The sequence below is a fragment of the Drosophila hydei genome, unplaced genomic scaffold, assembly GCF_003285905.1.
Source record: "Drosophila hydei strain 15085-1641.00,03,60 unplaced genomic scaffold, DhydRS2 tig00000063-arrow-pilon, whole genome shotgun sequence".
NCBI lineage: Eukaryota > Metazoa > Arthropoda > Insecta > Diptera > Drosophilidae > Drosophila > Drosophila hydei.
The window spans coordinates 71,081-94,613 of NW_022045657.1; the positions used below are offsets into that span (position 1 = coordinate 71,081).

Consider the following 23,533-nt stretch of genomic DNA (forward strand, 5'->3'; position numbering starts at 1 on the left):
TCACTTGACAAGCTAATCAAAAATGGATATTTATATTAATTTATAAGAATCTTCGGAAGGGTATAAGAAATTGCAAACATTTTAGCGCAACATGTTAAAAAGTTGAGTTTAAGTCACACACAGAGAAAAAGTGAGCGGATGGGAATGGGATTGAGAGAAAGGCGCGAGAGACAGGCGACAGTTTGCATCAAGGCCGAGATGTTGCGTATCACACATACACACAGACACCCACACATGCTCGCACACTTACACACATATGCGTGTTTGTTTGTTGAGTCAGCTGCCGCCATTTTGTAACCATTTTTCCATGTCACACAAAACGCACAAAGTGCTCACAGCGCTCCCCTTGCCCGACCCCTGCTCCTCTGCCATCACCGGTTTCTTCCCATTCTCTTACGCCGCACCCATTTGACTTCATTCTGTTGCCTTTGGGCTGATGAATTTTCCGCACGCTCTGCTGCTGTCTGCAAAGTTATTTTATACTGCGTCAAAATGAAGAAAAACTCATCGCTTGATTAGAAAATTTTCATACAGATAACTCTCATTCGTTGTTGGCTCTGTTGCAGTATTTTTGTTGTTCTGCTCATTCTCTCGTTGGGTCCAAACAGCAATTAGGCAAATTGCTGCCAGAGCCCAGTTCTCCAATGACTGTGCAAATTCGTTTTAAACTCAACGCACATATACACACATCCGCTTATCGAGTTGACTTGATTAACTTGGTTAGCCCCTAAGTTGGCGGCTTGGAACTGTGGTTCTGCTCCTTGCTGAGATGGCTCTCATCCGTAATTACATTAACAATTCCGAAAACATTTGCGAGGTTCGGTTCAGCTTGGCTCGGCCGGGTTTCACCTCATGTAATGTCACTCACCGCTGGGGCATTCAATGTGTCTCACACACGTTGCATATCCATTATTCAGAACGTGGTGCAAACAAGCAAAACAACCTGTGTCAAGTTTAAGATGCAGCAGGCTGGCCAGCCACTGTATCGGGCCGCACCCATAGGCTTCCCATTTCTACACTCTCTTCTCAGCATATTTGGCGTATGAACTTGCTGGTTAACCTTGTGTGCCAGTGGCATGCAACTAGCCTCGGGGCAATGCTGGCCATAACAATAACAACAACCACTTTCTACACAAAACAGCAGCGCAATGAAAAGCTGCACAAACATGCCCGCATGCAGCATGCAGCATGCAGTAGCAGGCAGCTGATAATATGCGACTATTCTATAGCCAGGTTTGGTCAGTGAAGCTGGGCACTTATGCAGTATAGCGGGACACCAATAGGCAAAAGCGGGGTAGCACTCAGTTCTGTAATTAAAATTCTGTGCGTCGAACGGGATACAGTCTAACAAAAGCTGCGATAACAATGCAAACAGTGCAGTGCGCGATATGGGATCTATTGCCAAAGCTTGTTGCGAATGCGGTTGTGTAATCAAGTTAATTACGCTGACAATGTCAGCATGTATTCTAGTTCTTGTTCAATGTTTCTTTGACTGGAGATGAATCAGATAGTTAACAAAACAGAATTTATGCCATTTCCCATATCTACTGATGTCTTAAAAATTCTATAATTGTACTTGAGTCCAAATATTAGCACAGCTAATACAAGTTATAAGTCAAATTGTTGTTTTTCGAGTATCTTACGACTGCCTGTGATCAACGATATCCACTTGAACGACCTTTTCGATAACTCTTGCCCCTGTGAAGCCTTTTACTTATACTGTTAACGATAACTTTAGCCCCCTATGACCAAAGATAGCAGCTCGATAACTTTCGTAGGTACAGAGCCTCTTACAAATATTGCTAACATTTTACAGCGAATTTCGACTGTCAAAGTTGGACGCTTGATAAATGCTCTGTTCCGCAATACGCGATCCGCTTTTCAGTTGGCAGTCAACTTGTTATCGTTGACTGCCCATCACTAAACAGAGTGCAGTACAGTTGCCCCGGGGCCAGACATGTTGCTTGCATCATAAGTCACACAGAGCTCTACACACACTCGACCACATGTGCTGTTTTGCCACATTCTTTGCCACAGTCACAGCAGCAGTTGTTGCGCCTCATTGGGTACCAAAGCTGAGGTTGCTCTGGCATTGGGGAGGAGAGATAGGTTTATATATACTGTGTATTTTGCTTTAGCAATTGCTGCTGTGTAGCGCTTGCGGGTAGAAGCCGACCGAAAATGTATGCTGTTCCGGCTGAATTGTAGATTTGGCCAGCGCACGTTTTCCACATACACATGTGTACATGTATGTTACTGGACTGCAGCGTCGTATGCACACACTTTAAAAGCCCGTTAAAAGTCCGATGAAATTATGACAGCTTTATGGGAAGTCGATTTAATGGCAAATCAAATGGCAGTAAGCGGCTTATTCCCTGCGCCTATCCGTTGACAATCGCCTGTCGTCCAGGATTTCATCGTCCAGCAAAAAACAAATAAACAAAAATAATGGCACCCGCACATAAATTACAAACTATTAAAGCATCGAAAGATATAATAATAATAATGAAAGGCTCGAGTTGTGCAAGTCGGTAACGCCCGACTTGAAAATACTCTCTATATGAGACTTGTTATTAACTTAAATCAATTTTGATTTTAAATGATATATCTATTTATAAAATATATAGTGATATATATAAAATATATATATATATATATATATATATAAAATATTAAAATAACTTTTTTCATTTTTCTGTAAATATATTATTATATATTAATTATTGATTACATTACAAACCTTCACTCATTAGTTTAATTGACATTAGAATAGATATAACTAATATGTCTGCCTGTAAAAAGCTTTCACATTGACTCATCATACCCAACCGTAATGACTACAGGGCATAAACAGCAAACGCATTTGGGCACAAAAATCGCTGCGTTTCACTTTGCCGGACGTTTCGCAGATAATTTGCGCACATAAATTAACCAAAGTTTTTGGCCGCACTACTGACCCACACGCACACACACACCCACCCACACAGAGAGACAATCGCACATTAGCTGAGCTTTGACTATTGGCTGCCGTCTGGGCCACATGGGTAAAATTAAAAATACTGCTGAATACTTTTCGGCCAGGCCAAAATTGCTTTCTGTGTTATGGCCATTAGTGAGTGCAGGCTCGCCGTTTCAGCTGGTATGCAATCTGTTAATTTTGGCCAGCTATGCTGTGTGCCTGCTACTGATATCTGTTACCGTTCCACAATCGTCCTAATATCCCTTTGCTCCCCTTCGCACTGCTGGTCATTTGAGCTCTGCGTCTTCATTGTGTATTGATGCGCCCTCATGTGAAATAATTGGCGCTGTTGTCCGATGGCGTTTAATAATTGTCTATGTATGTGTGTGCGTAAGTCAAGAGTCATGCTGGTGTTGCTGTCAAAGCTATTAACTTGTGAACTCTATTGTCAGACGGCTTAGCTTGCTGACTATGGCCTGAATCGTAGCTTAAAGGACATTCGCTTTAATATACCCAAGCAACGCTAATGAAAATTTCGATAAGTTTATTACTTTGATGAAGACACAATAATATTTGAATGACATATACATTTAAGCCGCAAATGTGATAATTATGTATTCCATTTAATGTTTAGATCTGATGTAATAAGATCTTTAAGATCTTTAAGCAATATTTATAATATCCAAATTCTCAGTAAACACTTTGCAATCATTTTTATGAGTTCACTTTATTTTTGAATAAACCTTTTTTATAATATTTTTTGTTTTCATTTTCATTTTTGTTTATATTAATATTAAATTTTATTTAGTTTTCTTTAGACATGTACCATTTTATTCATTTTTTAGATAATTATTTCAAAAATTTATTACACATTTTTAAAATAGTTTTAAAGTATTTCTCAATTACCAATTTCCGCTGTATCGGGTTTAAAATAGGAACCTAAAACACCTCACACTACTATACGTTTTCAATAAATAAATGTTATACTTAACAAATGAGAAACATTTTCCAAAAAGTTCCAAATCATTACAAATTAATTGAGAAATAATATTTTTAAGTTTTAAAACGGATCACAGCAAATTGTCTTGAATACCCAAATAATAAAAAAAAGTAAACAGAACGAGCAGATTATAAAATATTTGTTTAATAAAGTTATTGAGAATATTTCGAAGTAATTTTGTATTCTTTTGTTTTTGTTCCAAAAATTTATTTACATCAAAAACTTGTTTATATTTTGCTAAATTTGAACCAACTCTTGTGCTAAATAAAGTTTGAGTTGCATTTATCTTTAACTCTTATAATTTTATTATTTAACAAAACATACTTATCTAAATTTAATTCATTCTTATTTTTACAAATATTTTATGTAATTTTCTGACTTCAATATGGTTTTTATTTTCACTTTCAACTTTTTACAATTTATTTCATGTACTTAAGACGAAACGTTGAATTACAGGATGTGTTTGCCTCGCTTCTTTGAGTGTATGTGTGAGTGCGTGACGTGAAGGTACATACAAATGTGTGTGTGTGTGTGAGTTGTGTGGGGGAGTGCTGTGTGTGTGGGTGACTGTGTGTGGCTGTCTGTTGACGCTCTTTAGTTGATCTCTAAACGTTGCGCCTAGAACAAAGTTGTTCGTATTAGTTATGGGCGTGTGAATGTAGGCGTGTTTTATGTGGTTTTATCTTAAAATATAAAATTAAGTTTTAAACTAAGCAACAAATTGAATTTGTTGAGTATTTATTCCCCCATAGTAATAGTTTTGTTGTTGAGGCTCTATTTGTAGTTTATGTAATTGAAATTTCTTGTGGATGTTCTGGGGGTTGTTATTGTTGTTGTTGGTTGTTTGTTGCTTTTGTTATTGTTGCTGTTCTTGTTGTCTTTTTGGCATGCTTTTTTCTACTTGCTAAGCAAAAGTTTTGCTCTTTGTTTCTTTGAGTGAGGTGCCTTAAACTTAAAGGACTTGATAATAGGAGTTCTTTGTTGTTGTAGCTGAGAGCCTGCTGCTGTTGATAGACGCAGACTTTTTGGATATGTCTCATTATATATATATATAAAAATATATATATATATATATATATATATAAATATGGCTTACTTATGATGTTTTTCTAGACAAACTGTGTGCCCTGAAGTGGAGCCTGTGAAAAGTAGAGAAAAGCAGAGGATGTTAAAAGTCATTTAGAAGTGCTACAAGTTGTTCAAATAAATATTATTATAAGACTAAAATATTTAGAAAAATAGAAACGTTTAAGCAGTAAATTTAACATTCATAACTTTTTAACTAAATAAAATGTTTACTAAATATACTAAATAAAAAATATATAATAAAGTAAAATACTTAAGGTAAATAAAAATTTAGAAAAAAATAGTCAATATATATATTTTTAATAGCTATTTAAAATATTAATTTAGGTATAAAAGCTTTTGATAAAATAAAAATATATTTAAATAAGAAATTTAAATTTATAAAATTATGTATTTTTTTAAATTTATTTATATTTTTGTAAAGGTTTTTATGGTATATAAATTTTATAATAATTACTTAGTATAGATTAATGTTTAAATAATAATTAGGTTAAATGCCATAAATATTGCAAGCATTAAGGGGATTATACAAAATTAAATTGAAAACATGATAAAGTAATTTTAAATTGCAAATTCCACGATTTATGAATGCGACAGAGAATAGATTAAATAATTATAGAATATTCAACAAAAGAAAAAATAAATAAACATAGATTTTCTACTCTACATTTGCATTAATTTGATATGATTTTTTGATTATGCAAATTTTGAGCGCAATGGGAAATCTCATTTAATGGCATTTTGTTTAATTTGGCATTATTATGCGCTCGTTGTGGTTGTTGTTATTGTAAAATTAAGTACGCTGATTAAAAAGACCAGCAGGGAGCCAAATGCGAAATTCAATTTAATTTTGAATTATTTTTGTAAATTAACTGAATTACGTTTAGGTGTTGTCTGCTGGCCCACAAACTGGCATCAAAGTCAAGCTGTGACGCTTCATTCATGCATTTTAATTGGCCCTTTTAGGAATTGGTTAATTGGCCAATTGATACGGCCACATTCACCCAATTAGCCTGCCCAAAATGCTGTGTCAGTTAGTTGGCTAACAAAAAAACTTAACGCGCTTTTGGTTTCGAATTATAATTGTGTAATAAATTAAATTAGAAAACTATAAATTTGCAATTAAATGAAATAAATGTGCTAATAGCATAAAAACAAATGTGGCCAATTATTTATATTGGCCACAAGACTTACCGACTATTTGCTAAATGAATAAATTTGCCTCTGGGCTGTTTTTTTTGGCTTTAGCATTTTTTTCTCGCACGCCGCGTGTAAAAAATTATAAATAATTGTGGATAAATCGCGTGCAACTTTGTAGGATTACGGAATTAAGCACAAACGCACTCACACATATGCACACGTGTGTGTAATTCTATTATGTTATGTAAAAGTGGCAAGGACTGGCTAGCCGAAAAGTGAATACTCTTACTCTATACGATATGGCAATAGAAATAGTCAACTGAGCCTATTTCAAATGAAGTACTCAAATGAAATAAGCTAATTTTTGGCGATTAATACTCGGTCAGTAAGTGAACAGGGTATACAGATTTTGTGTTTCTGAAACGTAAATGAGTATTATACAATTGGATAAGCTGATTATGTTTATATGTTTCTATACTTATTTTAAGTAAGCTGACGTTATGAAACTGAAAATGTATTAACTTTTATTAAATCAATTAATTTGATAACGGCTTTTTGGCAATTTGGAATTATTAATAGGACTGGTCCACAGATCTCACTCTCATCAAACCTATGCTAAACATATTTACTAATGTCATTAATGTCACAAATACTGTCAGTATTATGTTATTGAACATCCAACATGACAAGCTAGTTAGGAATGTTATTCTAAAATTATGAAATCAAAAGTTTTGGCACATAAATTATTCTTGAATTCACCCTTAGTTTTAGTATGTAAGCTCGGTAAAAATTTGAGCAACAAGCCGTCTAAATTATCAGCGCTCCAACAGCTGAAAGAGGTGACAACTATTGTCGCCGATACAGGCGACTTTGGGGCCATAAATGTTTATAAGCCCACAGATGCGACAACGAACCCATCTTTAGTACTAAATGCCTCAAAAATGGATCGGTATAAGCCTCTAGTGCTGAAAGCGGTCGAATATGGTAAATGTGTTGATGGAGATCAGGAACGTCGTTTGGCGGAGGCTATGGATTATTTGTCTGTCTTATTTGGATGCGAAATTTTGAAAATAGTGCCTGGTAAGGTGTCCACGGAAATTGATGCCCGTCTGTCGTTCGATACGGCACAGAGTGTGGATAGGGCATTGAAACTGATTTCCTTATATAAAACTTTTGACGTATGCAAGGAACGTATTCTCATCAAACTAGCCGCCACGTGGGAGGGCATCAGGGCAGCCGAAATCTTGGAGAAGGAACATTCCGTTGGCTGTAATCTAACGCTTATTTTCTGCATAGCCCAGGCTGTAGCCTGTGCCGAGGCTGGCGTAACGTTGATCTCTCCATTTGTGGGCCGTATTTTAGATTGGCACATTGCGAATACTAAAACTAAGAAATACGAGCCCAATGATGATCCGGGAGTTATATCCGTACGTAATATTTATAACTATTATAAGAAATTTGATTACAAGACTCTGATTATGGGCGCTTCGTTTCGAAATGCGGGCGAAATCAAAGCTTTAGCTGGCTGTGATCTGCTGACCATTAGTCCAGCATTGCTCAATGAATTGGAAAATGATCAATGCAAGTTGCCCGTCCAACTATGTAAAGCGGCTGCCAAAGTAGGAAATTTTAAGAAAGTCTGTGTTAATGAGAAGCAGTTCAGATGGTTAATGAACGAAGATGCCATGGCCACGGACTTGTTATCAGTTGGTATACGAAAGTTTACATTGGATACGGTGAAACTAGAAAAGTTAATAAAATCGCTGATGTGATGTAATAATATTTGAATTAATTGAATTTGAATTATTTTTAACTTGTCAATTATTTATAAACTGTTAAACTAAAGAAAATTGGGTTTTTTGAAGTTCTCAGTCAGAAGACTTCTCATGAATAAGATTTCATTTCAGCTCTTAACTCTTTAGCTCATTGCACACATAGAGCAGACACATATAACTATTATTTATAACACACTGATATGATATTTCTTTTAGACAATAGACGTAAACATTCAGATATTGGTAATAAACAATGTACATATTGTGTGAACTAATCCAGTTAAAGTTCTCTACCGAATTGTACATGAATTAACTATGCTTAGTTTATGCTTAGATCTAAACAATTAACTTAGATATGCTCTCGCTTTCTCTGCTCTCGGCTCTGTCTGTGCGCCTGGCTGGTCTTAAGACCTTAATCTAACTTATCCATCTATGTACAACATTTAGCTCTATCTTGGGCTTAACTCTTTACTATCCGCTCTGCTTAAAATCTCACATAGCTAAAATCATTTGGATTTGGCACTGATGTCACCAACGACCCGCTTACCTCTTCCTCCATGGCTGAGGAGCATCTATTGATAGACGCGTTCTTCTCCAAGCTAAATGTATCCTCTGTGGTCTTATTGTACGTGGGATTCGAAAAGTTCATTGTGTTTCCGCGCTTTGGATACTGCCTTAATAGCCAATAGGAGGCCTAAACAAGAGCAAGATATTAGTTTCCCAATTGATATGAAATAAAAGCCCATTTGTACTTACGGCTATAACTAAGGTTACAGCTGCAACCGTTCCGATGATAGCAAAAGCTATTGTTTTGGAATTGCCCTCCGGCGGTGGCGCTGTCTCAGCGCTGTCTCCGTCCGCATGTGTCGCATTTACAAAGTTTCCAGCGTCTGAGCAAAGCAAATAGAATAAATAGAAATGAAGTTAGAAATTCAGTCAATAATAGACGTTCTCAAGTACCAGAACCCCAGCCACAACCAATAATTAAATACATATATAATATTACTAATCAATTCATATATATATCAACGAAGAATGAATGCATGAAAAATGAACTTAAATTAAAATACCTTTAACAAGATTTTACCATTGTTATCACATATCAAAGCTATTGAAATAGCATTTATATTTTATATTTTGACAATACTAAAATAACTAATTGAGCAATTCAACTACTATCGGAATTTTAGTTTAGTTTTGCCAGACAATAGCCTTTGGAATTTTCATAAATTCAGAGCTATTTGCTTTTTTTTTGTGTTGTTTATCCAACCGAAATATAATTAAAATATCTCGGTTTTTTTTTTGGTGAGCAGCAGCAACAGAGTCGACGACAACCCGTGGCGTATATTTCCTTTGTCTCTTCCTCAACAGCCACGCCCACTCTTCTGTCGGACTTCCATACTTTTTGTGTCACGCTTTTCGCCTTTTGTGAGCGTCGCTGTTCTTGTTGTTGTTGTTGTCTGTGCGGTAAAGGAAGTTGTAGGATTTTTCCGCTGTCGACATAATTCGTTTTCATATTTTCCGTTTAGAATTTGTTCAAAAGTTAAGCACACAGGACGCAGGACAGAGGACGTAGAACACCAAACGCGTTCGCCTGGCAAAGGATGTGCCGCATTTAACACAGCATTGCACGAGCTGTCGCGTCATCTTATTGTTCTTATTCCTCTCGTTGCTTTTAATAATTCTCTTTTTTTAATTTTTGGTCCACAATTTCCATGAACTCAAAGCTGGCCGCCCGCTGCTGCGGATCATAATGAAGGAGAATGTGACGCATATGGCAACGCCAGCAGCAGCAGCAGAAATTATCATTAAAAGTTGGCAGTGGCAACAGCTGCACAGCATCGATTGTGAGCGCCAAAGCGGACACACACACACACACGCACGCACAGTCGAACGCTTTCTTGGGGGAAGAAATTGTTGAGGTTGCGCAGCTACGAGGGCTTTATCAATTTATTTGGGGCATTAACAGACATTCAAGTGGCAAAAGAAGAAGCAGTTGAAAAGCTCTACGCATATTTGGCGCATTAATTGCACGTTGCCTTTGCTACAATATAAGCTTCTTTCAAATGGTCTTAGAAATAGGGCCAAACTCATCTTTTACTATAATTTAAATTCACCTTTCAACGCAGTTAAAAAGGCTGAGCAGCTGCTGTTGTCTAAGCAAAGATGTTCCGAAAAGCCATTTCGCTACTTGTGAACCTTTGTCTTGTGAATCAAAAAATTTTGAGGCCTTAACAAGATAGGAAAAGAATTGATTAAAAGTAAAACAAAAGTAAATATAGTAATGCAAGCTAATTTTATGAGCTCAATGTGAGATACTTTAAGAATAATTTGTTTAAATTTTTAAACAAAGTATGAATCTCTTTCTCCTCTCTTTTGCTTAATCTTTCTCTGTCGTTAATAATTGTTCACCGATCTACCATCCCTCTCTCTCTTTCTCTGTCCCTGTTTCTGTATCTTTATGACTTTTTCGTTCTATCTCTCCTCTTTCTCCTTCTCCCTCTTTCTCTCTACTTCTCTCTCTTTCTTCCTCTTTCTCTATCCCTCTCTATCCCTCTCTATACCTCTATATCTCCATCCCTCTCTATCCCTTTCTATCCCTCTCTCTCCCTCTTCCACTCTCTCGCCCCCTTTCTTTCTTTGTCTTTGTCTATATCAGTAAATAATTTTTTCTGTCTCTTTAAAATTTCATAAAATAAACTTTTTTGGGGAACATCTTGTTAGCTGCCTATTGTTTAGCTGCTCCACTTTGCCATATTTTATGTACTGCCATAAATGTCATATATTATTGCTTCTACCCTAATATATAGCAAATGGAATTTGCCTGCTTCGCAGCACAAAACAAAGTAATGTTCCCCCAATTTTTCTTGCCAACCCTCGACGTTTCTTTTTTTATAATTCGCCACATGTGTTTTAGATGTTTTTTAAAGAGCTCGTCAGACAATGGTTGCCAGCAGGTGTGCCGCTGTTCGTGTATCGTGTTGGGGGCTTACAAGGCCTAATGCCATAAAAATTCGCGACAAAAAGTTGCCTGTGAATAAATGAAATAAAATCGCATCAACTGCCCGCTCCTCTATGCAATGTTTTTATTTGTTCAAAGTGTGACCAGATTGCTTAAATAAAGACAGCATATATACATATATGATATATATATGTATATATATATTAAATATTTAATATCTGCTAGGCCGTCTACAGCAGAAATGTTGAACAATGCTGACCAATTGCAGTCATAAAATTTGCAAACAGCTGTTGACCCACACAGTAGGCACATCGGCCGTTGCAACACCACCTCCACCACCCTCCTCTTTCGCACCACACCCACTTTATGTGCTGGCTATTAAAAAGCCAGTCGTTACATTCGACGGCTGCCAAGTTTATGACGTTTCTGTGGCTCTCTCTCTGTCTCTCTGTCTGTCTGTCTGTCAAGCTGTCCGCCGCGTATTTGCGGAACTTTGCCTGTGCTTAATTAAGCAATTTGAAGTGCGGCAAAGGCGTGGTGAGGCGGATTTTTCTGAAATGTAGGTAGGGGCTGGGACTGGGGTTGGGTGGCGCTAGCGGTGGGTGTAACCATAGAAAAAGTAGCACAAACCGCTAATTGAAATTGCAGTTATGGCCGACATGCCCGTTGCCTTGGCTTGGTCATCTAATTGAAATAGTCCATAACTAGTTTATAGTTATTTACTTGAAGCACGACCCCCTGCCTCTAGCTACCCTTCGATGTGCTACAAACTTTTCTAAGTACTCAGCACTTGCTGTGCGTCCGTCTGGCCACGATTCGCTGTGTGGTCCTTAACTGCTCTCGTCATTTTCTTGGAATTGTATTGCAGTCACCCTCAGACCTGGCCCATCGGGCATTGTAGCTGTATTTGCTTGAGCCGCTTAACGATTTCTGCTTTTTCATCATCTCCTCCCGCAGCTCTTTTTCTGCTCTTACTTTTAAAATTGACGTAATTAGGCGCATTTTGTATGGTCGCCCACTGCTAAGCAGTTGATCTGTGCAGGCAAAGAGAAGCCAGCAACTGCTTGACCAACAATGCTGGCCATGCTTATGTATCAACAATGGTCAAAGTTGCACTGAAGATTATGAGCAAGCAACATTAAGTATGCCAATGAAAAGAATATTTAAAATGGAACTACAATTGATTTCTGCAAAGGACTAAACAAGATAGTCAGGATATGAGCTTCAAGAGATTTAAGATGGTCATCTGACAGTTTATGTCGTGAATCTTAAGTACTTAAGACTAAGTGGAAAAAAACAATTTGATGAGGAAAAGAAGCCTTAGAGTTGCCAATTAACATAATATAATTTGAGTTATTTTTAATATTAATACTCATCAATTTATCTAATTAAGATTACTAATTCAATCAATTTATAGACTAGACTAAATGCAGTCATAGTCATAGTAATGACAATTTGACAATTTCGTTAGGCAAGTTGGCAACTCTACGTCAGGTGCTTGATTATTTCGTTAAGCCTCTACTCTTAATAAACATATTTTAGTGATATCAGCCAGACTACAAGCTAAGAGGCTATAAATACATTTTTACTCAACACGATTATACTTTTAGCCATATAAAGCAACGCAAACACAATTGCGACTTGGAGACAAATTGATTTTGCTTTATTAAAAATGTTTGCTCACAGAAAACACAGAAAATACTCCACATTTTATTTGCATACATCAAAAGTAAACATTTGTACGTGTTTCTGTGCTTATTTCTGTTTTCCGGAAATGTCATGCAAATACAAATTGTTCTTTTTGTCTCCAATGTTGTGGGCTGACAAAGGCTTTCATGCCATTTCATCAATGGCTGAAAACGACTTTGTGCTCGTGTTAAATATGAAGCAGAACTAATTTCTAATTGCGCTGATTACCGCGCTGCTACCGAGACAATCGACTGAAATTGCGTGATAAATCAATGACTGCATATTTGGCACGCTTGCGTTGCATATTTTTGATAGGCACTGTGTAAATGTATGCAGCCACCCACCCATTTATCTCAGTCTTCATAGGCACAGCTGTAGGTGTTGACAGTGCCAATATTCGCGCTGATGGATGTGGCGGAGTGTGCGGCTGATGCGGATGATGAATTTCTGGTTAAACTATTTGCTCCACCAAGGCCCCCTTTCATCCCATCGCTACCCCCTTTGGCTAGCTGAGCTGCTGTTGTCCATGTCGTTTTGTGTACAATTTAATTTCATGGCGATTTGTTGAGCGAGGACACGATGAGTACAAGTCAGGCAGCCCGTCAGCCAACTGTCACTCATATATCACTCGCATTCACATCCGCATTCGCATTCACATTCGCATTCGCATTCGCATTCGCATTCGCATTCGCATTCGCATTCGCATTCGCATTCGCATTCGCATTCGCATTCGCATCCGCAATGTCAACGCTTGTGACAGAGAGCTGGCGCACAAATTGCATGCAGAAATTCGCTGGGTGTCAGTGTCATAGGGTTGTCGCTTAAGCTTAAACAGCCTTTGAGCTTTGGGTGAGCGTGTGTGTGTGTGTGTGGAGGTAGGGATCATGTTGTGGGTGGCAACCATTGTTGCCATTAAACATGTCACTAGCGTTTCCTTTTTGGTGGTTTATGCCCCATCCAACCGCAATATTTATGTACGTTTTACGTGAAAGCCCACACCATGGTAGTGTGTGTGTCCGTCTGTCTATGTATGTGTGTGTGTGTGTGTGCATTTTGAGTGATTATGTCGATATCATTGATGTTGATTTATGATGATGACATGTGAGTGTTGGCGCTGTATGGAATTGGCGTGACAAATAGCATACAAAATTAAAAGAGAGAAAGAGAGAAAAAGACAGACAGAGAGGGACAGAAAGGTAGCTGAAAATAGAAAAATCTGAATGGAAGAAGAAGCATTTACATACGCATAAACGTTGTGTAAATAATTCGTGGACATCAAAGTATGACATTAAGTTATGAGATTGCAAAAGCAATCGAGCATTTAACAAATACATTAATAATGATAGACAATTAGATATACTTGGTGCGAAGAGTAAGCAAATCTGAAGTAATGGATTATAATAATTAGCATAATTTGTAAGCGAAGCAAAAGAGAGAGCAGCAATGATGGATTATAATTAATATATTGGTAGCTAGCAGCTGGTCTATGGAAATATTAGCCAACACCTGAGAAGTGTGCGTTACCAGAGGAAGTGATAGGATTGACTAGTAGATACTCTACACATAAAAACTAGACAGCTTTTTGGTCATCTGACCAACGCACACAGACACACATTCTTAAGCTATGCACTTAAACAACAGTCCAACACCTCAGAATTGAAAGGGAAACTCATACCAGTCGATAAGCTGGGCGCATCTTGAGGTAGTTTGGCGAATGTTTGGTTTGGCTTCGCAAGTTTCACTTGTGTCGTCGTTGTATTGAAGCGCTTGGAGGGCTTTACGGTGCGTATACGTACTATGGAATCAGGTTTAAAGTAGAGCAAAATATCATTTCAATAAATGTAAAGTAAAATGAAAATGATGAACATAAAATTAAAATGCAAAAGAGCAGATGTTAAAGGCCTTAATAAGGCTCAGCTACATTGTCCTGTGATGGGCGCAACCACAACAGAGACATGTCGGCAGGCAACCGCGAATGCAACGGGCCGTGCTGGCAATTACAGCTGCTGCTGCAGCTGCTACTGCAGCTATATCCATCGAATGGATTTTCGAAAGAACACTAAGCCCCACACTCGTCCACAAACAAAAAGGATAATTGGGAAAGCTACTTACGATCTTCGACGCACATAAGACCATCCGGCATGAGCTTGAGACCCGTGGGACAGGCGCAGGAGATGCGCGGACTGCGCTCGTTGATGCGGGGTGCAGGCAGACACAGATGCGAGCAGTGTCCATTTACTGATTGGCAATGATTAATGCCATCGGGCTGGCGATAAGGATGATACACATGGATGACCATGGGGTGCTGCAACTGTGAGGAAGAGAGAGATCGATGAGTAGAGAAGAGGCTCAGTCATTGGCTGTGGCTTACCATGTGAACAGCTGTGATAGGCTCTACGTCTTGTCCAGTAAATTTGTTAGCCTTGAAGACCGTCTGCTTGTCCCAGTCGGTCCAATAGATGTAATCCTCGAAGGTGCTGATGGAGAAGGGATGTCGCAGATACTCAGTCGAGTACAAGATCTGTCTGCGCTGCGAGCCATCGTAGTTGGCCGAGGAAATTATATTCAGCTTGCCATCCACCCAGTAGATGCGCTTCCTCACCAGATCCAAGGTGATGCCATTAGGCCACTTGACGTCATAGTTGATGATCGTCGTGCGATGGGAGCCATCCATGCCGGCGCGTTCGATGCGCGGCGAGGCACCCCAGTCGGACCAGTACATCCAACCCTCAATGGGATCGAGAGCTATGGAGCGGGGAATATCGAGCGCGTCCTCAATCAGAACTTTGCCCATGTTGCCATCAAAATTGGTCAACTCGATGGTGCACTTATGAGTGTCCGTATAGTAGACATGGTTATAGATCCAATCGACAGCTAGGCCATCCGAGGTCACTGATGATTTCTTCAGCACGACAGTCTTCTCGTTGCCCTCATCGATGGGCGCCTTGTAGATGCTCTGGGTGTTTACATCACTCCAGAAGATCATGCCCGTACGGAACACAAAGTCCAAAGCAGTGGCCGCCTTGGTGTTGTTCACAATGGATGTGATTTCCATGTGATCTAAGGCAATCTTTCGTATGTCGTGACGACGTGCGAGCAGGAGTGAAGCATGTCCCTCTGTTGCCTTGCAGCGCGTGCGATCATGCGAGTCTCTCATGTAGCCCGCTTCGCATTCGCACTTGAAGCCTCCGACTTCATTGACGCAGATCTGGGAGCAGACGCCCGGCTCTTCGCATTCATTGATATCGGCGCAATGATGGCCATCGCTTGTTAGCTTGTAGCCATCGTTGCACTCGCATCGGTAGCCCAACGGCTGATCCACACAGCGATGCATGCAGCCGCCGTTTTTGGAGTCGCACTCGTTTATGCCACATTTGTTCGCCGGCTCATCCTCACCATCGGGACAATCCTTGCGCCTGTCACAGACCTGCGACAGGGCAATACACTGTCCGCCTCCACAGTCGAATTGGCTGCTGGCATTGCAGCTCTTGAGTTCAGCTGTGATCCGGCAGTCGCGTTCATCGCTGCCATCGGCACAATCCTTCAGTCCATTGCAAGTGAGGTGTCCGGCAATGCAGCTGCGATCGCCGCACTGAAATTGATCCGGCCGGCAGGTGATATTTCTGCAGTTGGACATCTGCTCGTCGTCGCCGTCGGGACAGTCGCGGTCGCCATCGCAAACCCAGCTGTGCGGCAGGCAGGTGATGCGATCTTTGCACTGAAACTCGAGCGGTTGGCAGGGCGTTAAAATCTGTGATACAGTGCCGCAATTCTATGGGGGAGACAGAGGGAAAGGAAGAGTGAGATAGAAAGATTGAGTGAGTGCGGAGTAGTCAATGAAGTAGTTTATCTGCTGTGCGTATCTGGTTTTAAACGCATTTTACAAAGGGAACTTTTCTTGAAGTATGCCATAAAAATCAGCTACTATAAGGCATACTCAAACACACACACACAAACCCACATCCGTCCATATATATGATTTTATGTACTCTTTGCATAAGGACAGTTGCTTGCCCTGGCGCCATGGCTTTTATATCTTTTGTTGCATACTCCGCAGGGGCGGGTGATGACACACAAAATTGTTCACATTTTTTACGCATAGTTTTTCATCCCGCTATGCCCTGTACTTTATTTGAGTGGCTAAGGCAGACTATAGGTTTTCTATTTTACTTGGGACAAGGTATCATCCAGTCGGGCAGTCTCAACTGCAAAGCATTTTTAGACATCGCTTGGCTCCTTACTGCTCACATAAATGTTGATGGCAGCAGTTGCCAGTTGACGTCGACGTCGCCAGTGTTGAGTAATACGCGTGTGTTGCATAATTTATGCTAGCATATGCAGCAAGGGCTGCTTCGAAAGTTTACCAGACAAAATAAAACTGATTTTCCACTAGTTTTGTATGTGTTGTAAAACAAGTTTTTTGTAAGTTTCGGACTTAAAGTTGTTAAGTTGTTGAGCAACCCTCGCACACGTGTTGAGATTTACTTTAAACTAGTTTTATAAACTGTCAAAACTTACGCGCTCATCGCCACCATCCTCGCAATCCGGTTCGCCGTCGCAGACCCAAGTCTTGCTGATGCAGCCGCCATTGCTGCAGGTGAACGAGGTATCTTTGGGGCATTCGATTTTGGGACAAGCGACCTCATCGCTGCCATCGCCACAATCGTTGTCCTGATCGCAGACCCAGCGCTTCTGGATGCACCGGCTATTCTTGCACGTGAACTCATCCGAACGGCAAGTTGTATCTACGATTCAATCGAAATATATATTAGAGACACTTAGTGCGAGCTTTGGGGTTTGTGTGCGGGTGTGAGAGAGAGGAGGATTCGGCCGAGTGTACTTATGGGGATGAGTGCTTCTGTTAACATGAACGCTATGGTTAACTACTGTCGAGAGTTAGATAAACAATACAAAAAAGCAGCAGCAACTGAAATATGCGAGACATAACTCAACAAAACCAACACCATTATAAAAATTGCCAACGCAACGCGTCAAGGGATAAAAACTAAAGAGATTTGTTGCTACAACAACAACTACAACAAAAGCATTACATGACTAAAGTATGTAGCTATCTGTGTGCGTGTGTGTGTGTGTGTGTGTGTAAATATTTGTGCTCTGTTGCATCTGTATTGTTTTGGTAAGCATTACACAATACTTGCAACAATGTGTAGCATACTTATGGGCAGCATGATGAAGTATGTACAAGCACAAACACAAACACAAACACAGACACACACACACACACACACACACACGCAAACTAAGCACACACTATTACAGCTAAAACTTTAGTTACAGTCTACAAGCAAGGTACAGTTAGGTTTGGAACAATTTTTTAGGTATGGCTTACTGCACGTGGCTTCGTCACTGCCATCGCTGCAATCTTTGCTCTGATCGCACATCCAGGCGAGTGGTATACACTCGCCCTCGCCGCTCTTGCAAGCGAACTCGTCGGGGGAGCACGTTTTGCTCTCTGCAATATACAAATAGATGTTGGAAGAAGCATGGAGTTAGTACTGGATATGATGATGGGATGCAACAAGACAGATGTAGCTTCTACATATAATTTGTTGCCTGTCAATTTGACTTTTGCGCTATATTTGATATCAAAAATACGATTCAGTGCAAATGGATCGATTTTTATAGATATACATAGATAACATTGAGAATTTGTTTCTTTAAAATGCATATTTTTAATATTGAACATTGATTTAGAAAAATAACTTTAATCTGCGTTGATTAAAAAAAATAAAATCTTGTTTGTATATCAAAAATCAATGAAAGCTCGAATCCTGTGCAGTGGGCATGCTCGATGGAAGCATGTATTCCACACACACACACACACACACACATTCACATCCACTTACGAGCAACAAAATAGCTGTAAAAATTGCCTAAAGATAAGCTCGGTAAAATTTTTGCCGACTCAAACCATGGTTGAATGGGTGGTAAATATCAAGTGGCTGATAAACTGCGTTACAGGCCTCTTGTCTTTGTGTCGAGTGGCTTCTAACTGTCTGTCTAATGGCGCTGCTCAGTTGAATCTTTGATTACTGTAGCCATGGCACTTTAAGGGGCGACGCCGTAAAGTATGCAACAGACTTAAAAGGCGTCTTCCTGTTGCCTGGCACTGTAATTAAGTTTATAAGACGGCAGCAGAAATTGAAGTAGAAGTCCAATTGTGGCTGGCACATGCCAGCCAAGTAATAAACATAGTTGTCATGCCAACACATACACACATGCACACACACTTGCGCATTAGGAGATATGGGGCAACTGGAACTGAAGTTAAGCGAGCGGCATTTTATCTAGGCAGTAATTAAGACATTATCAGCCAACACTCCATAAAGTTAAAACGCACACATGCGCACGCATTAAAGCAATTATCACACACAACACAAACGTACACACCCACGCACACACACACAGACACACACTTGCATGCTGATAGAGGCAGCCAGCTTCAGTGAGAAACTTTCATTGAAGTTTTGCCAGGCGTACATTTAACAGACATCACACAGAGACACACACACATACACACACCCCCCTTCGCGCCCAATCGACACATCCACACATAAAAACGTTTGTGTTTAACCCTAAATACGTATTATTTTTTCTTGGTTTTTGTTCTTGTTTCCTCCCGCTAGGCGCGTGAACTGAATGTCCTTTGTTTTGGTGCGGCTACGCTTGATTTTTCTTGATAAGATTATGTAATTCCTGCTGTGTGTGCGTGTGCCACAGGCTATAAAGGCTCATAACACCATATCACACACATGCACACACAGCTATATATACATATAAATATGCTTTAGCTGCGCTGTAAGCAGCGCCAAGAAAAAATATTTTTTGCAATTTTTCCCCTTTACTTTTTTGGTTTTTGTTTTTTGGGCTTCAACGTCGTTGCAAATAAATTAATTTATTATTATTTTACGCTTTGTTGCTTGATATTATTTTTGCATGCGCAACGTGTCGTATGCGTGATATGACTTAAATTGGTATTTATTGCAGCTAGAGAGCGCGCACGAGCGTGCTTATATATTTTTGTTGTTTTCGCACAGGAGCTCAGCTTGAATCGCACGCTAAACGTGAAGCTGGAGTGTGTTGAAAATTGTTTGTAAAATGTAAAAAAGTTAACACAGATTGACATGACTCGTATTTAAATGAAAGCCGTAGCATGTGTGCAGTCTGTTCAATGCATTGTCTTCAGCATATTTAGGATTAAAATTGAAACTGAAAAGCTGAACGAATCAGAAATGCTAACAATATACAAAAACTTCAATAAAGCCAATTTGAAGCGGAAAGTGGCAAAAACTGAATGTGAGCAACTATTTCGCGAAAAATGATAGAAATACTTTAACTAACGCATTTGCTAGTCTGGAATTTATGTGTGCACAAAGAAATGTTAATTATGCGCAAATTTGCGTATATATATATGTATATATTGCGTATGCGCAACGTTATTATATTTTCATTAAACTGATTATAACGCTTGCTAGTGGCAGCTTGAACTCTGTCCATTTTCAGCAACTATTTTGCTGCGCACTAAATGTGGTCCAGTAGCTGGAGCAGGGCTAGAAAATGCCGCCCACTTGAGTCTTGGTTTGGCTTCGCCTGCCATACGCCATAGCAAAATCAATTTGTTGGCTACAATAAATAGCTCATAGCAGCTTGAATAGTGTATGCATACACACACGCACACGCACTCCCAATCACACAGAACTTTTGTATTGTATTCAATAGCATTTTGCAGTTATCTGCCGCCTGCTTTGAGCAAGTCAAGCCCTGGCTCCAGAGCCACTATGCGAGCAATTTGATTTTAATTTTATTTAAAATGCTTTTAGTTTATGCTCGAGCCGTACAGTTGAAGCCCCCGCTGTGTTCCCATTGTCATTGCAAGCCTCCATTCAGGCACTCCACATCAAAGAAAAGACATCACAGCCAATGAAGTTTAATAGCTTTGCTCAGCTGCAGTTTGCTTTTTTCTTTCTTTTTCTTTTCTTTTCTCATTTTACTCTCACAATAAACTATAGTTGCACGCGTCACATGGCAGTTATTCTTTGCCTCTATTTAGCGGCAATCTAATAACAAAAAGTTTTCTTTGTTATTTTTTTTAGTTCCTTACCGAGAAGTGTTCGTTAATATTACACGAAGCCACAAAAAATCGCAAACGTATGTACTTTAAATAAATATAGTTTCTTCAATTCATGAAATATCATATTTCAGCTATATATAATGATGCTTAAATAGGTAGCTCCAAGTCAAAATGTTCATCAAATAAAACAGTAATATTAGAAACGGAGCCAACAATAAAATACATTTTTGTTATCGTTTTTTGTATCTCAATTATATTTTGTCAAATTTTCAGCAGAAGCTGCATTCTTGAAATCCTGTTCAAAATATTTTTATCTTTTGTATATGTTAAACAGCAGCGCGTGTTCCTCAGGAAAATGTCACGATAGTCTATCAAAAAATCCTGTCTCCCGTATCTACATTTTTTTTTTTTTTTTTTTTTTTGTGGGGGCACGTTAAACTTCAATTAACATTCACAACGTTGCCAACGATATAAAAAGTTAAAAAAAAAAAACAAGTATCGTTGAAAAATACTTTTTTTTTCGAGGCGTATAAAAGCCATAAAATGTCACACGTGTTCAATGGCGAGTAGAGCAGTATGGGAGTATGAGAGTGAGTATCCTGTGAATCCTGTGCATGTTCAATTTCTGTTGAGCCTTGCTCTGCCAGTCAGTTTGGTAGCATATAAACCACAGGCAGAATTTTCGCGCCATTTCCCTTTATACACATATAAATATATACGCACACAAATATATATATAAAAATATATATATATATATATATATATATATATATATATATATATGTATACATGTATGTTTTGATTACCAGTTTTTATTTCAACAAGCTTCGCTGATGAGTTACGAGTGGATAACATCATAAAAATCTCATCATTTTTTTTCAATTACAGCGCGAATGAACAAAAGAAATAAAACGCGTATAATAAAAAATGCGAAATTTGATGTGGCATTAATAGTTAGTTGAATGCGACACGGACTACAAACTGCGAAATAAGTTGCCTCGAAAATTGCGCTGATAACGCCCAAAGGCATGCTATGATAGAAAGGTTTCCAGTTGAGCGAGTTGCTCAACTGACAAATGCCCTGTCATATATATAGCATATAAAGTGTATTCATGTTTTTAGATGGAAAGAATTGTGAAGGAAATGAGTTTCTTTTGCTCTTCAACTTAGTGAACAGAATTCTAATTTCAGACAGATTTCATCATACACTATAATGTTCTCAGATCAAAAATTATTATATAACAAAATCATGAACAAACTTCATATAATTGTGTTGGACGACTGACAAACTGTTATGAAATTTGTCGCCGGATGACGCTGTTTTTCCTGTGGCTGAGCCTAGTTGATAGCCTACTTAGTATTGCAGGGTATGCGAGTTAGCAGGGTTTAACATTTCGGTGGGCTTGTTAATGCATAAATACAAATTATTTCCGCTGTTGGCAGCATTTTTGATGCGCACGTCGTGATGTTTTTTTGCGTAGTCCTTTGACGTTAATTTATGGACAAGTCGGCCCAAGTTGTAGGATCGTACGCCCGCCCACCCTCTACTCATAAAGTATGAGATACATGACGGCTTAGGGCGTGGAGGATAGGGGATATACATGGCATGCATTGAAATAAATATCATGCTTTAAATGCGACTTTATGAGCCTTTAAGTTATGAAACCCATTTGCTTAGCGAGTGAGAGTGTTTCTTATTTTCATTCCTCTGATGCTGTTTTTGTTGTTTTAGTAGGGCAGCGTAAATCCTCCGGGTTAGTAGGTATGTATGCAAATTTGGCTATAACTTTTTTGCTTACTACACTCTAATTCGTCGGAGCCATCGCGACAGTCGGGGCTCCCATCGCAAATCCAACTGCGCGGCAGGCACTGCTCCCCATTGTGGCATCTGAAGGTGAAATGGTTGCACGCGTTCACTGCACAATTCGAGCTGAAATTTGAGCAACCCAATCCCAAGAGACTACATAAAGGCATAATACTTACTGCAAAGGCCTGGTGCCTCATCGGAGCCGTCGGCACAGTCGCTCTCACGATCACAACGCCATTTGTTGGGTATGCACATGCCGTTGTTGCAGCGGAACTGTTTAACGCCGCAAGTGGATTCTGCAAATGTACAAAAATAAAAATATATTGAAAATCTTTGCTTTCAATATGGCAGCCAATTTTGCATCGCCGGCAGGGCCATACAATTTATGTAAAAGGGGGCAAAAAACTGCGACCATAGCGCACCAGCATAGTCCACCTAGAGATACTCCTCAATAATTATATTTTTATATAATTCCACATAATTTAGAGCTGTTTCTGCACAAAACTATTTTGTATTCGGAACATATATATATATATAGAAAATATTAGAATATATATAATAATTTATATATATATATATATCAAATTTATATCAAAATTTATATATTAAAATGTATATATATATATTGCATATCTAAGTGACAAGTTCCGCCTGTACATGCCCTTTGTTATCAACTTTGAATAGTCACAGGGTATACAAAATACTGATAATGGCTTGCCACTAAAAATATGAAGAATATGAGCATGGAAAATCAACTTTTTTATGCATCAATAAGTTTCTGTGTCAAAAATAAATGTGATTTTTATGTTGCGGGCTGTGTTGATGCCACGGGCAACAAAAACTTGCCACTTGCTGTGATTCTCTGTATAGTGTATATGTGGGTATATGTGGGTGTGTGGTTGCTGTCTTTACTACTGCCGAGTGTTCCTTGGGTGAACTTTTTTTTTATAGTTTAGTTTTGCCATTTTATGGTCATTTTATTTTACGACTTGCAAACGAAATTTTCAGCAGAGCTTAAAGACA

General features: G+C 38.9%; 2 protein-coding genes across 6 annotated transcripts in view; one reads left to right on the plus strand and one right to left on the minus strand.

Annotated features, from left to right (window-relative positions):
• Window positions 1–4,557: 4,557 nt before the first annotated feature.
• The window catches only part of LOC111604983 (low-density lipoprotein receptor), a 45,965-nt gene continuing 26,989 nt past the window's right edge, over window positions 4,558–23,533 (minus strand). For 2 of the 5 annotated variants that reach the window (XM_030222772.1, XM_030222776.1), the window contains 8 exons: window positions 22,687–22,806; window positions 17,962–18,084; window positions 17,130–17,356; window positions 14,983–16,383; window positions 14,724–14,922; window positions 14,287–14,406; window positions 8,717–8,850; window positions 8,430–8,654 (listed from right to left, as the gene is read on the minus strand). In XM_030222772.1, coding sequence (XP_030078632.1) covers window positions 8,445–8,654; window positions 8,717–8,850; window positions 14,287–14,406; window positions 14,724–14,922; window positions 14,983–16,383; window positions 17,130–17,356; window positions 17,962–18,084; window positions 22,687–22,806 — 2,534 coding nt within the window. In that variant the 3' untranslated portion in view covers window positions 8,430–8,444. Of the gene's footprint in view, window positions 4,578–5,055; window positions 5,099–8,429; window positions 8,655–8,716; window positions 8,851–14,286; window positions 14,407–14,723; window positions 14,923–14,982; window positions 16,384–17,129; window positions 17,357–17,961; window positions 18,085–22,502; window positions 22,620–22,686; window positions 22,807–23,533 lie in introns of those variants that run through there. The other 3 variants (XM_030222774.1, XM_030222773.1, XM_030222775.1) reach the window with 3 other exon arrangements.
• Window positions 6,834–7,972, plus strand: LOC111596673 (probable transaldolase). The gene has a single exon (XM_023310977.2). The coding sequence runs from the start codon at window positions 6,902–6,904 to the stop codon at window positions 7,955–7,957; it is 1,056 nt and encodes a 351-aa protein (XP_023166745.2). The 5' UTR covers window positions 6,834–6,901; the 3' UTR covers window positions 7,958–7,972.

Coding starts and splice junctions, on each gene's coding strand:
- LOC111596673 (XM_023310977.2), top strand. CDS start 6,902: ATGAAATCAAAAGTTTTGGCACATAAATTATTCTTGAATTCACCCTTA.